At 35.6% G+C, this 15,464-nt stretch overlaps 2 protein-coding genes across 5 annotated transcripts in view; one reads left to right on the top strand and one right to left on the bottom strand.

The window, feature by feature from the left end:
• The window catches only part of MTMR6 (myotubularin related protein 6), an 82,724-nt gene that overhangs the window by 9,428 nt on the left and 57,832 nt on the right, over positions 1-15,464 (top strand). The window lies entirely within an intron of this gene.
• The window catches only part of NUP58 (nucleoporin 58), a 38,514-nt gene that overhangs the window by 2,365 nt on the left and 20,685 nt on the right, over positions 1-15,464 (bottom strand). For 3 of the 4 annotated variants that reach the window (XM_061374624.1, XM_061374625.1, XM_061374626.1), the window contains 3 exons: positions 9,923-10,021; positions 6,851-6,946; positions 1,579-3,632 (listed from right to left, as the gene is read on the bottom strand). In XM_061374624.1, the coding sequence (XP_061230608.1) occupies positions 3,463-3,632; positions 6,851-6,946; positions 9,923-10,021 (365 nt within the window). In that variant the 3' untranslated portion in view covers positions 1,579-3,462. Of the gene's footprint in view, positions 1-1,578; positions 3,633-6,850; positions 6,947-9,922; positions 10,022-15,464 lie in introns of those variants that run through there. The other variant, XM_061374628.1, reaches the window with a different exon arrangement.

The following is a 15,464-nucleotide window of genomic DNA, read 5'->3' as shown; positions in this document are numbered from 1 at the left end:
TGGAGTCTGGAGATATGACCCAGTGTCAAAAGGCACTTACTGTGAGGGAATAGGGAAACAGCCTGACAGCACAATCCCAGCAATTAGTCTAAAACCTGCCTAATTTATCATTGAAAAGTGTGCACATAGTCGGTTCTTTGATCTTATAAACCTGAATAAGAGTTTTAGGGAAACAAGCTTTTATAGAACGTATGTTATTTATGCTAAACAGCATGGATGGGGTTTTCTATACAGTTACTTTTAATTTCTCACTAAGAACCTAAAAGGTGCTTCCTTCATATCTTCTGCTGAGACATTCCAGGTACTAAAACTAATAACACATGAGAGCCAATATGACTCACTCTGGATTTTTTTTTTTCCTACTATGAACATGAGTTTCAATCTGGGAAAAACCAAAGAATTATCACTGGCAAAGAGGGGAAGAAAGGCCATTAAAACTATTCCTGAACTTTGTCTTAATTTTTAAAATGATGCTATAAAAGCAACTGAGGTTCAAAATGCAGTTATGTTATGAATACATAGATGGGGGGGGGTACAGCTGGATTTGGATTTCCTGTGGCAAGGAAGATACATAAACACTATTCAACTGCACTTTATCTGAACCTCCTCCCTCCCAGTCTGCAATGAAGCAGTAAGTTTGGTAGTATTTAGCTAGCCAACTTCTCAGGAAGAAAGACAAGTGTAAGTGTAAAGAAAGTTGTGAGATGCTGGACCAGGACGAGAACCATGAAGCAATCTATGGCACAATGATATCCTACCTCCTGCTATGTGCACTGTAGAGAGAACAGTTACTTCTAGCAAGAGGTCACAAACAAGTTTACACCACAGCTGTACAAGGTACAAACTAATAGAGAACTACATCCTACATACATGACTTCAGTCTTCCTCTGGTACATATTTTTCTTTCTTTACAGAACAAATAATCCAGACTTGATTTCATTCCATGGCGTTTTAAGTACAGGTCACCTTTTTACCCTGCCTCGTAGAAAACCACACCTTGAATGTACTTGTATTTTGCACTCTAATTATATTACAGGTCTTTAAATTGAAAATTATCCTTTGACGCAGCATATACAATGTTGATCCCTGAAAATCATGGCTAAAGTCAGCCACCCAAGTAATATTGTGGTAATATAATTACTTCAAATCGCATTTTGACTTTAGTTTGTACTCCAGCATATGGCTATTCTACTATACAATCACTTTTTCACATAGGGTAAATTAAGGACATAATTGTTGCCTTCAGATGAAAAGAAACAGAATATGGGTACCCAGAAGGCTCCTACTGCTTTTAGATTTCCAAAGCCATGCTTAGTGCTGTGTTGCATTACAGCATGATGCAGGTTTATACAGCACACTGTAAGATTCTAGACAAACCCACAGCACAATACGTCCCTTTACCTCCCCTCCCCTTTCAATCCAGAGACCAAGGCACCAACTTCAGCAAGAACAATTCTGCATTATATAAATTCTAGGAAAACCAACTGTACATATTAGCTGATGATGTTTTGTCTCTCCAGTAACATAGGAGAACAACAGGAAATTATATTTCAAATAGGCAAATATGTATTACAAGGATCACAGCATTATTGTTTTATTGTTTGCACAATGCTAAGTTGCACATATGGACAAACAGTACACATTTAGAATTATTCTCACAAATTAATACATTACAAGAGTCCAGTGGTTTAACATATTAACTATTAAAAAAAGCAGTAAGGAATACAAACATTATGGTTTTGACTGCAGCCCAATGATTTTTAGAAAGGGTTAAAATCCAAATAAACTGAAAACTATTTTTGCAAGACATAAAACCCCCACATTATACCCTTTCCTAAGAGGCTGCTCACAAAGATGCAATAACATACAATTACAAAAGTGAAGAATTCTGTGCTCAGTTTCCCTTAATTTTATCAGATCAAGTGACAAACTGAACATATGTCAGAGCAATCACTGCCGAAAGCAAACATTTCCAAAACATACTACAAAATGGTAATAACACTTTAAGAGAAAGAAAATGACTTGGTACTAGAAAATCGTACGCACTGTAACTGCTTTAGAAAAAAAGGTGCTTTTGTGAAAATGATTGTGAATATTCATTGGATGCATGTTATATACAAAACTACATAAAAAGCAACTCAGCTCCAAAGTTTCATGTTCACACTTCAACCTGTATCTTTATTTGCACAGGTTCAATGGATGATTATTTCCTCCTCGTTTTCACAGCTACTTCTAGTGCACATCAAACGTGAGATGCAGCACAACAAGCTATGATGCTGTAACAGGCAAGGTTCATCAACTGCTGTTGCAATAGCTTTAACCTTGAAATTACACAGTTTTCATCCTCCAATCTTTAGCAGTAACTGATTGTACCATACCTCATCCTGAAAGCAGATACGCAACTGCTCTTAAGTCAATAGTAGTAGAACTGATGATAAGCTAGTGAATCAACTCTGGTTTGTAACAGCTAATTCAGGTTTTCAATAAAATAGCATATTGTATCCCCTTCCATTGCAAGGAAAAGTACACCTAGGCTCACAACCCGCTGCTTGCACACAGACCATGCTGCATCCTGAGGTTTCAGCTGAAATGCTGTGATGCCCTACTGCTCAGCTCCGAGAAAAAACAAAACCAAACAGTTTGGGAACATTACCTATGAAATGTCTTTGTCAAAATCTTGGATTCTTCTTTAGAGTTGGCTGCCAAATGGGTCAAGAAAAAGGTAAAAAAAATAAATCCAGCTATTAACCATTAGTTACCAAACTTTATGAAACAGTAAACATTGTATTTCAACTGGTTTTGAACAACAAAACACAAGAAGCAATGATGACATAGCCCAGGACCCACTATTTGAAATTCCTAGGAACATCAAGTTGTGGGACCACAGAGCAACACTGAGAAACAAAACACACAAAGAAAAGGAGACCTGTCTATGGGGCAAAGTTTGCACATCTGTATTTTATACATATATATACACATACATATACACACAGATGTGTGCACTGTACTGTATATATTTACATCCATATACACAAAACCACCCTGAAGTAGATTTAAAGGCCATATCCAGGAACAGAAGATATGAACTCTAGTATTTGTACTAGAATATATTTTATCTGTACAAAAACCCAAATATGCATATATTCTTATGGTATAAAGCTTATTAACAAAAAATAGTCTGCTACTAACACTAGGTTAAATAGATGGTTTTACAAGATTCTTTAATAATAATGCAGTATAGAATATTTCTAAAACTAGGGCTAAAAATAAAAATACATAAACGGGTTTCTATTCACAAGAAAATAGCTGTTCAATATGACTTCATTTTGTATTTCAGACTAGGGAAAAGTAGCAAAACTTTTATAAATCTCCTGGGATGCAATTTAATCAATGCATCAATCTAGAAAAATAGACTTTTCAGATGAACAAAGTTGATTCACTTCCCCTTCCCTTTAGGGGTGCCTATCTTTTCCCTCGCTTGTTTCCAGCTGGAGGTTTCTTCAGCTGAAGAAGCTGCCCTCCTGTCCCAAAGCCTGCAGATGCAGGATTAGATACCCCAAACGTCAGGCCAGCTGATGCTGTGATGCCGGGATTGCTGAAGTTAAACCCAGATGTAGTCGAGCTGCCAAAGCCTTATGAGGGAGGGAAAAACATTTTAAAACATAAGTTATATCAGGATTGCAAACTTGTTCTCCTTGGTGTTATGAACACCAGCCACTTTATTACCCATATTTGTAACATTTTATACTAGCAGGGATCTATGACAGTATGCCACATTGCTAACACATCTGACTTGCTGTGACAACTCTGATATTACAGCACTAACAGAGTTACAACCTCAGCGGTTGTAAACAATTATATCCTACATTGCAAGTCTCGTACCACTATCTATACAACAGTAGCACCCAAAAGTCCCACTGAAACTGTATAACAGAAGAACCGTAGCTTCTCAAGTTCTCAGTCTAAACACACCCTGCATACATAGGGTGAGAGGGAAGACAGAAGTACAAGCAGACCATTGCCTACCTGCTTCACTTACAGCAGGTAAACGGCAAAGGTGGGGTTGCTGACTAGGTTACCTTTACCTGTCTTTATAATGTATGTGGCACGTATGAGATCCAAAAAGGGCTCAAAATCCTAATCATAAAATGGTTAGGGTTGGAAAGAATCCTAAGATCATCTAGTCATCCCCCCCCTCCTCCCCTCACCATGGGTTGTAAAGAATGAAAATATTAAGAAACAACTGGACTGGTTCACAGGCAAAAAAAGGGTATATTCTCAGTATGCATTACTTGACACATAGTCAATTAAAGCAATCCTTTGGTCACATCAGCATCTTCAACTCAATGTCCAAGCACTTTTGAAACACAGAAATCAAAACCCAACTGGCTGTACCATCAGAATTCCAAAGTGGCTCTCACAAGCCTGTTGTCTTCTGTTCTCTCACTTGCTGTTGATGCTTTGCATCAAGAACTACTTCAAAACAAAGTGAAAGACTTCCTCCTGCAACGCCTGCACCTAGGTTACATACCACATCATCTTGTCAAGAAAACCCCTTATTATCCACATTCCAATAAGTGCAGTTCTTCACACTCGCAGTTGCCTGTGTAGAACTCATTGTCAATGTAATGGGCATGTAGATCTTGAGTGTGACTATAGTGACACTGTTCATTTGGGTCTTGCCTAAATTTTGTGGACTGATTTGTCTCTCATCCTAGTATATAAGGAGTGAAGCACATGCAACTGTTCCTACATTTCCTTGTGAATTCCAAATGCCAAGTACGATTTTCAGAAGAATAAACTTGTTCTACATCAGGGACTCTTCATTAATGAAAAAAAAAAAAAAAAAAAAAAAGAAGACTGGTTTCCTATAGACTTTGTATCTTAAAGCTGCTCAAAGTTACACATGGACTGTATTCAGAATGTCCCGTAACTCATATTCACCACCTTATTTTCCTAGCTTTTTCAAGCACAGGATTCAGAAACAAGATACAACTATCACACGATAATGCAAAGCAGAATATTGTTTCAGGATCCTCTAAATGTTATCTAAGAAATGGGACATATTAAAATAAAATAAAAAAAGATACATAATCAGGCTGGCTTCAGGCATCACTTCAAACCCATTTACATACGCTCAATAAAACTAAACTAGAGATCATATGGAATCCAGATCCATATGGCACTGGATTTTTAGATATAATAGATAAAAGTTAATGTGCTTCTGGGCTACTATTTTGCTATGGAGGTTTCTAGTCCATAATCCCAATGTAGATCAGGATTTCATGACCACTTGATTTTATAAGCACAAAATGACAGGAATGATATTTACTAATTTATATCCCAGGTTACCATGTTCTGCAGTGAGACTATAGAGATAACTGAAAACAATCATAATTTTATTGGGTCCAACTCCTTCAGTGCTAAAGAGCCTGGGGGCCCAGGCACCATGACAAAGCCTGGTTTGAGGACTACAGTGAAATGACACCTCAATTGTCTCTGCACACCACCAAGTTAGCTAGGACAGAATTGCTGCTTTGATACCGCAGCAGTGGTGGACAAGTGATCCATACAACTAGTTCTCTAATTATATTCTTTTAATATATGAAAACCTAAATTATGTACTTCGTAACTTAGCAGCTTGAAATGCAGCAATATATTATTTATGGAACTATAACTTAATATAGGCTCAGGAAAAAACAGCTACAGGATAAAGTAAGCAGTGTAAGTTTTTCACTTGTTACTGATATTAAGAAAACTAAGCAAAACCAGGTTGATGCTTAGACTCTGCATATGGCAAAATCAGCGATATTCTATCAAGAATTTACTAGGGTGCTATACATTCATGCATGTTACCCGGCCATTTTAGTAAGCTATTTCCATCTTACAGTACAAAGCTTAAGGTACTTCGTAAGTCTAATTTAACAGAATAACATCACTAACCAGGGAAAAAACAAAGCAAAATTAAAAGCGTGGCAACTAACAAGATGCTCATCCAAGCTAATGTACTAATAAATACCAGACATTTGTTATATTTATATTAATAGCAGTTAAACATTTTGCTTAAAAAAAACCAACATACTACACCAAAAGCCAATCCAAGGAGGCATGATACTCCTTCTACCTGCCACTGAGGACAGACTGTAAGAGAAACTACAGTAAGCTATTGGCTTTAGATGAAAGCTATAGAAGTGACTAAGATTTCAGAAATCCAAGTTAAGGAGCAACTGTATTTTCATTTTCTCATGACCAATAAAATGAAACCAAAAAACAAAAACGAGTAGAGTAGTGCAATTTCCACATGCAGGTTTTCAAAGCAGTTAGAGCAATGAATTATGGAGATATACAGACATACAGTACCTATACTTCACTATTCAAATAGAAAGGATATGCACATAAACACTTCTAAGGAAACCAGGCTTCTAAATAGTAATTTTAACTTCACTTGTAAATACAGGAAGTCAAATTATTGCTGTATTTATCAGAAATTGCTACATTAATTTCAATAGGTTAGTAACTGTTTAGTCTATGCAGTCAAGTTGTAACTGCATTTCTGTGCCTCACACTGCATCTGATCCAATCTGATGCATCTGATCTTCTGCTTCCACTCCTAATTAAACAGATACCATAGAACAACAAAAAATAATACTGTCTACCTAGGAGGCCTTTAACAGAAGCCTAAAAACTCTGAAAATATGTATTTAGCAAGTAAGTAGTTACATTAATGGTTATATACACATGCAACTTTAGGCACATTTGTTTCAGCAACTTTCTTAGACTTGATTGCATCAGTTTCTTTATATCACTTTTTACTTTAAGATAAACTTGAATTCAAGAGAAAGAAACCAACCTGCACTTAGACTTCCTGATGGTTTACTTGAAGTTCCAAACCCAAATGATGATGCTCCTGTGGCACTACTTCCAAAGGCAGAGCTACTTCCAAATCCTAGTACAATAACAGTAAAGACATACAACAAAAAAATTACAGACACAGCAATTAAAGACACATATGTTTTGGGCAAGTATTCTAAAACCAAACAGAACCTTAAGCCTTATTTGGTAAGCAGATATTCCTAAGATTATTGCCTCAATAGTTTTTTTATTCTCAACACAGCACTGTGTTAAGAAAACAGTTCAAACAGGAAGGCATCAGAGAAAAATACACCACACAAAATATAGAACCAAGTAAAGGAAAAGCTATAAAAAACATGTGAGTAAACTATCAGTTTATGAAATTGCTACTGAATTGCTGTTAAATTGGCAAGAAAACGGTAACCAAATGAGACAAACCTAAAAATTAACGCACAGGTTACGACTTCCATTACGGAAAGCTGTATCATCATTAACGATAAAAAATTAATTCTCCATGCTTAGAATAAAGATTTTCTTCAGTTCAGGAAGAAACCACAAAATAGGTTAAATACAGAACAGAAACAGAATTTCACAATATTAAATGTAAAAATCATCACATAAGGGCAGCTATGAATATACAGCTGTACTAAAACTGATTTTGTTAATTTTGTAATTAACATTTATAATTTTATAATATAAATTTCATTATCTCATGCTGTGAGACCTCCTTCAAAGCAAAATTAAGTTGGTATTTGAAGTTTGAGACGGATGCCAGACAGACTATATATCCTCCAATTCTGGCTGTCTCAAGAGGCTTTCATAAAGAGAACACTATTTGTATTTGAGGAAATTATGCCCTTAAGTTTCAAATGTCAGAGAAAATACTTTATTTTACTGAAAATTGAGCTGCTGTTTCTTTACAGAAGTAATTTTTAGATTTTAAAACAAGTAAGGATTGAACACACTATCTGAAGCAGTGATCTCTAGTCTTCCACAGCTGTTAAATAAAGTAAGTTTTAAGGGTATATAATGGCAATTATAATTTGAATGCAAGATAGTTTATTTAAATGATACACTCTTTGTCCCACCTAGCTTGAAATTATTTACCAATGGCCAGGACAAGGTGGCTGCAAATACTTAAGGAAGCATAGAATCTATACATTATATATTTTATATACCTAAATGTAAAAGCCTGTGTTTACCACTGACAAAAAACTATCACAATTTCATGGAAAGAGCAAATTTTCCTCATTAAAATCATATTTCAAGAGTATACATTAAAAATTGTCCTCTTAAAAAAAAAATCCCCAAGACCAAAAAGTAAAAAAAAAAAAAAAAACCTCCAAAACAACAACAACAAAAAAGAACCCCTTATTCTGCCAATTTGTTTCCAAGAGCACACCTACAGGGTAGTTTGCATGTACCCCTTTACTCTTCTACATTTGCTTCTATCAGATAGCCACCTTGGTTTGTCAAAAGATCAAAACTTTGCAAATTAATAGCGAGCAGATGAAATGCAAACACCTTTCTAAGCAGAGAACTAGCAAAAAGAACGCAATTTAGGCCTCTAAGATAAAACTAGAAGCAGTTGTCCATCAATTTAAAAGAAAGTGTGCTTTACATTGTAGACTAAAGATTGTTTATACATGTTCACCAATCTTGCCAGCCTCTTCGGTTAAAGAAGAATTTTATGCTGTGGGTTGTTTTTTGTTGTTTTGTTTTGTTTTTGTTTGGTTTGTTTTGTAATAAGGCATTTAAAATATTGTGGAAATGACCTTGTAATTCAGAAATACTTTCCTTTTACCCCACTATTCTCAGTTATTTTTCCTGTTTATGTGTACAGACTTTCCTTTATCTGAAAAAAAACTTAAAAATCTGATGAGAAAGGATACTGGTAAATTTAAAACCAATTTCAAGACAATTATTTAAGGTAAAATTGATGTACCATTCAAGTTACATAATCTTTCCAATACTGAGTGATGCATAATTATTTTAAATACATTACAACACTGATTCACATGTTCAGCTCACAAAGAGGCAAAAACGTAGGGATGTGGACCAAAGCTGAAGACAGTAGAAGATATAGTAAGAAAACCCACAACACATTATGTTTGTGCTCAGCAGATATAACTCTGTCATTTGCAGATCTTACACAAAAGCTTCAGAGGACACTAGTGTCTTCTGACTCACACCATAGAATCATAGAATCATAGAATAGTTAGGGTTGGAAAGGACCTTAAGATCATCTAGTTCCAACGCCCCTGCCATGGGCAAGGACACCTCGCTCTAAACCGTTATCACCCAAGGCCTCGTCCAACCTGGCCTTGAACACTGCCATAGGAACCCCTGACCTATATAGACTGGAAATTTAAACACAGATTAGATTTTACTACTCATTAAGATTCTACTTGAACTTCTAATACTGAGAATTCATTACATTTAAAGGTCTATATACATTTTATTTTTCTTTATTACCACCTACTCTCTTACTGTCGTGTCCTCTTGGAATACATCCCCATCAGCACTATTAACATTTTGATAAGTAATTTCCCTTCGCTTTCAGATGTTTCTTTTTCAGCTTTAAGAAGGATTTCTTTTCTTCCTCAGCACTGAGGGACAGAATAACAGCTAAAGCAAGCATGCTTCAGCAAGCAGGATCCCAGAACTGTAGTCATTTTTAAGCATTTATTCTTATCCTAGACCAAGCAGAAATGAATTCCCTATAGTTAAAAATTGCACATACAGGTGAAAAACTTGTACGGAGTAGCTACAGCATGATCCAATGTCTCAGGTGCCTAACTTTCATATATGGAAAATTAAGTCAAGTTGTAGTTACAAAAGGATGTACTTGAACAGAACTTCTATAAGATTACTTCATCCTGTTCATTCTGGGTTTTTACTGTAATGGCTTCTCAGCCTTAGCAACTCCTTCTGCAAGGCATGAAGAAGTCTGGAAAGTCCAGACTGACAAATTTTAAGGTCTTTCCTGAAAGAGATCATCCTCTTACTGCAAGAGATTCAGATGTGCGGTATAATAATTCAATGAAAGATTAGAAAAGTTAAAGTGTACCTCCAAGGCTTGAAGAACCTAAGCCACTTGATTGCAAGCCAGTGCCAATACCTGAGCCGAATGGCGTTCCAAAACTAACTCCCAGAGATGGCTGTGGCCCTGGTATAAAAAAAATGAAAACAAACTTGCCTTACTCTTTTATAGTAAAGAGGTCCTTTACTTATTTATTCAAGTATTTTATAATGTGAACATCATTGTTTTCAACAAACCCCATTAAAATCTCAAACTTCACCTCATCAAAATTCCTCACTTAACTGCCCCTATGTCCACTTGGTAAAAAGCTAAGCCACTGATTGTATTAGGGTGAAACTAGTCGGAGCAAACAACATAACATCATTTAGTACTTTTAAAAAGTTAACCAGTCTCACCTTAACTTTAAAACATAAATTTGAACCTTGAGAGGACTCATAGGTAACAGTATTTTGGAATCAGAATAAGGGAAAACCTTTGAATTAAAAAGGTAAGAACTGACACTAATGTAACTAAAGCTACATTACCAGAAGTTAATCTAATAAATAGGAACCTTCAAAACTACTCAAGTATTCCATCCAAATTTAAACAGAACACTATGATAAAAAAACAAGACAATGACTTTATTTTATTAAATTTATTGTTCATTTTTAAGCAAGTCAATTACACAGTAACATGACAATTCAATTCTTTTGCACACAAGTAATAACGGAGTTCTGTTAAGCTCTGCTACATAACACCATTCAATAAGGAAAACTAGTCAAACCACCTGTTCAAATAAACATTTACAAAAGGCACAGTTCTGTGTACCTTAGTGAATTAGATACATTCAAAATTTCAGAGTTTGTCCCATAATTTAAAAAAGTTGACAGTACTTTCCCTGCATATTCACACTAAAATGCAGGACTGTCAAAAAACATTTTCAGTCTGCCAAGATGAAATTTACAGCCTCAGTTCCTTTATTCCTTTTTTTTTATTAACCCCTTAATCTTGGGGAATAAAGAATCAACTTGCTAGCCCATCACTAACACATTTTTTTAAAATCTGATAAATAATTAATATATTTTGACAGTTTTCACAGTACAATCTTATATTCCTGTCTTTTTAAAACAGTTTTCAGTGCACTAAAAAAATTAACCATTGAGGATAAAATACAGTGCCAAACTCTTAATCCACAGACATTCACACCTTTCCTCAAGATAAAAGTATGCTCAAAGATGGAGAAGGTTATGAATTGTATCTATGAAACAGATGATTTATTTAAATATTGCTATAAATCTCAGACAATTTCAGTCTTTTCCTAAATCATTCTCACATTTGGGCTTCTTTTCATTCAAAATTTCTTCCTACTACGAAGTCTCCCATTACTAATATTTATCTAGAGTTTTAAAATGTAAATATTTGCAGCTTTTAAAAATCACTTCAGTATTTGAAGATTTAAATGGAAAATCATTTTGAATCAAGTGAAAGGCACTGTATGTTGAAAAGTAACATTTTTGCTAGGAACACAATATTCTTATGTGATCCAAGCTGAATGATATCTGTATTCTCAAAGTAGTGCTAAACTAAATTTTAAGGGCAACTAAAGTTGTTAGCTTTCACTCTCTGCTTAGCAGGGAATGGGCTGGGAAAACCAAACTATTTTTTCAATTTAAAAAGTGTATCAATGTTGTAATTACAAATTTTCCCATTAATTTAAAACTAAACTTGTTTACATCCAGTTTAAATACTGATACACCTATCCCCAGCAGCTCTTTAAAAGTAAGAAAATTGCTATCAACAAAAAGAAACAAAACAACTACACAAGTCAGTCATCTAATAAACTAGAAGAACCTCAAAACAGATATCCAGTTCCTTCTCAAGTGCACAGGTTTCTATCTCAGTAGGAGGCACTGTTAGTGGAAGACCTTAAAACAAAACAATACAGTCCTCCAGGCAAAGCTTTTTACCAAATGTAACATTTTTTTAGAGCCAGTAAAAAACACCTCAGATCACATAAAACAGGATCTTATGCTTTAGGCTAACAAGCTTTTCACTGAGCAACAGTATATGATATTTGTTGATTTTGTACCATAACGTTCTGAAGGCATCATCATTACTTACAGTTTTTGTAAGTAAACATAATTTTCAATAGCAAAAAACTAGTAATAGAGATTCTTCAATGCCAAAAGTACTAGCAAAACCAAACAAAAATAAAGTGGCACTTCTGGCTATTATAGGTATGAGACAAATTCGTTATAACAAGTATTTTAACATATTAAAACTTCATATAGATATATTTGCCATTTCAGTTTAAAGAACAGGACCCACTACAACGAGCCCAGACAGGTCAGACAGATTTCCTAAAGTGACATTCTGCAATTTTTTGAAATCACAGCTGGTCCTAACAGTGAACAAATTTAATGTCACAAGTTGGATCTGATTCTGACACAGTCACACACTGACTAATTTTAATCAAAGTTAATATCAAATCACACAATAAAAAAATGTAAGTGCTATGAAGATTTCAGTATCCTTTCCCACAAGCACTTCAATCTCATACTAAGTCAAAGCTTAACAAAGTGTGCTAGTAGCTTGATAATGCTTTGACTAACTCTGCACTTCACAAGTTAAGGAGAGAGTACCTAAGTTGCTGTGGGGGTACTTTTTTTTTAGAGGAGGAAAGGTAAGCTTGAAGAACAGCATTTATTTAGGACAACTTTGTCCCATTTCAGCCTCACACATTCACAGCTCTTGGTTCACTAGGCTTTAGTTTCCTTTAAAATCTTTTACTTTAGTCTCATCAATAATAATAGGCAGACTAGCCACCTCATTTTAACTTCCATGCTGTTCAAGACTGCTCAGGGAAGATGAAGGTGAGGCACCTAGCTGCTACTGTGCAATGCATGACCAGCCTCACTGCTACCAATAAAGCTGTGCTCAGAGCAAAGTGCTAAACTAGGGAGAAACGTGTGCAGGCAAGACTTAAGCATAATTACAATAAACCTAGCTTCAAAAAACTGCACAGAAATTGTGCTCCAGTGTGCACACCATAGTCCTGGTGGCCTGATTATCTATCCCAGGAGACCAATGGAGTGCATCTTTGCTCCCTTTCTTCCATATGGCCAGGATCCACTGGCTTTATTTTTCAAGAGAATCCAGACATGCCTTGGCATACAGAGAGAACATAAATAGGATGCATATCTACACCCAGGAACTAGGGACACATTCCCTGATCCCACAGCTTAGATGTAGCTACTAAATTTTGACTTCTGAACACATATTTAAAATAAATTATTTAACTTTTCCAAAGAAAAAAACCCCAGTAACTAACCCTAAATTAATCTTACAAAATAGACTTAGCCATGTAAACATCAAGTATTTTTTTTTTTAAGAGACTAACCATCCTGATCCCACAATACTGGAGTACCGTATAGTAGATTTTTAAGTCAAAAACTTTAAAGCCCAAATTAATTTTATTCTTATCTTCAAGAACAGCAACAGCAGGTCGTGTGTTACACAGACATTCCCTACCCCCCTTTACATATACCTCATTTTGTAGTCTTTTCTCTCATAACCTCCTACAATCCTTCATCTATCCCACTCTTCAGGATTTAGATCTTGCAGAGAAATATGCATGACTAACTTCTAGCAGATAGTCAGCCATAACATAACACAAGGTTAAAACATGCAAACATTTGCACTTGCGCTGCAGCAAATGGCCATCTGAAAACTCAGAAAAAGAGGAGGCAGTATTGAAATATTTAATGTTCCTGCAAAACTGGAAGAATAGATTTTCCTTTTCTACAAGGAGTAAGACAAAAAGTGGCAGCCTTAATCTGAAGCTAAGAAGTTTCAGGTAAGTTGTTAGGAAAAAGTCAAGCACTGAAAACAGTCAATTAGGGAAGTTGTGAAACTTTCCTTTCTAGCAAGCTTTTAAGACTTTAAGATAACTCTGAAATAGTTCAGGCCTGACTGCTTTTCAGCTAGAGGAACAGAAATTATGACTTCAAGACACATCTAACCCCAGTTTCTAAGAGTTTTAAAAGTACTCTTGAAGTGCTACTCAAAACATCAATCTATCTCTAGTTCTCCAGATCTTCAAGTGAGTTGTATGGAGGGTAACAGCATTCCAACCCAGTAAGTAGTAGACCAGTTGTCTACATTTGTTGGCATGCTTGCCAACTTCTGTTGGCAAGTTAATGGCTTTGTTCTATCTGCCTCACTCTTGCAGCTGGCTTTTGAAATACTCTACCAAAATAATCAATCAAAACCCTTACCCCCAAAATCAACCTACACACACTCCCACTTGCTCCTTTCACTACAAAATACCTCAAGGTACAAAGTCACCTTACCTCAGGTGTATTGGTACAGGTAAATTCTGCCTTTCCCTCCCCTCCATCCCTCTTCACTCCTACTTTTAAGAGAATATTCATGAAGTCATGCCATACGTGGCATCAATTTACTGAAGTTCTCTTGAATCTGAACTAATAAAGAGGAAATTCAAAACACTCACCCCAATTCATGAAAATTGCATGTATAATTTTAAATGTAATGTTCTAAATATAAGACTTTCATATACAAATAATTCTGTAATGACCATGGAGAGTATTTAACAAAACAAACATGAGAAGGAAAAAGATGAAGGGAGAGGGAACTACTTTGGCAACATTAAGCTGCACAAGCCACGCTTCTATCTGCATTAAAAACCTTGAAGTGTGACATTACATTATCTCATGTTTTCTGTTAAAAACTCAGACTCTTGCAGATGTCACTTCTACAAAATATTCATAGATTAACATAGCAGCAACAGGAAGACTGTGATCTATGATGGAAATCTAGAAAACATTCCATAAAGACTTCATTTTTTGTAGTATTAAAATATTTTGGCATATTTATTTTTTAAACCCATCTCCTTGCTGTTTATAAGGGCCAGGGCAGGAAGGACATTATATCTTCCTTTTATGGAGAAGGCAAGGACACCCTAGTAATTTGTCAGACTTAGGGTGGTTGCTGCATGGTCTCTAAAACCATTCAAAATATGACTGCTACTCTAACACAAGAGATGGAAAATGTGCTAATATGACTTCCAGTACATCTATGATAAAAACCATTTTAGAAAGTGGATGGTAGAATGAAGTTACCTATGATTTTCGTAATTTAGTGAATATCCATGTTCAAGTAAAACTAAATTGATTTTATCTTATTTCTGTTAAATGAGTAACTATCAGTTCAATTCTCTACATTCAGGAATCCTCTCTGAAAAGTGTTGGTTAGAATAACAATGTCAACTAAGGTGCCTCAAGTTATCTCCTTTGCCATACCTATCCATTCTGCATTAGCAGTGGGTCATGCGTTTCCTCTGATTTGGTCTTCCTCTTACACACATGCACCAACAGAACCACTGATCCACTCTGCTTTCTCTAGTATTTATTTGTAACAGCAGAACAGCCAGCAAAAACTGCTCCAACATCACCCTGACAAAGGAGTTACCTATAGAACAATAAGTCAGGCATCTGTCTTCCTACTCCAGAGAGGTTTGCTCCACTATCCTTCCTGCTCTACAGCATTTTTCATTTTACAGTTCCAAAGT

Source organism: Neopsephotus bourkii, unplaced genomic scaffold (genome assembly GCF_033783945.1).
Source record: "Neopsephotus bourkii isolate Nb327-2 ecotype Australia unplaced genomic scaffold, CSIRO-AGI_Nbou_v1 NB_1638, whole genome shotgun sequence".
NCBI lineage: Eukaryota > Metazoa > Chordata > Aves > Psittaciformes > Psittacidae > Neopsephotus > Neopsephotus bourkii.
This window is presented reverse-complemented; position numbering and strand designations above follow the sequence as displayed.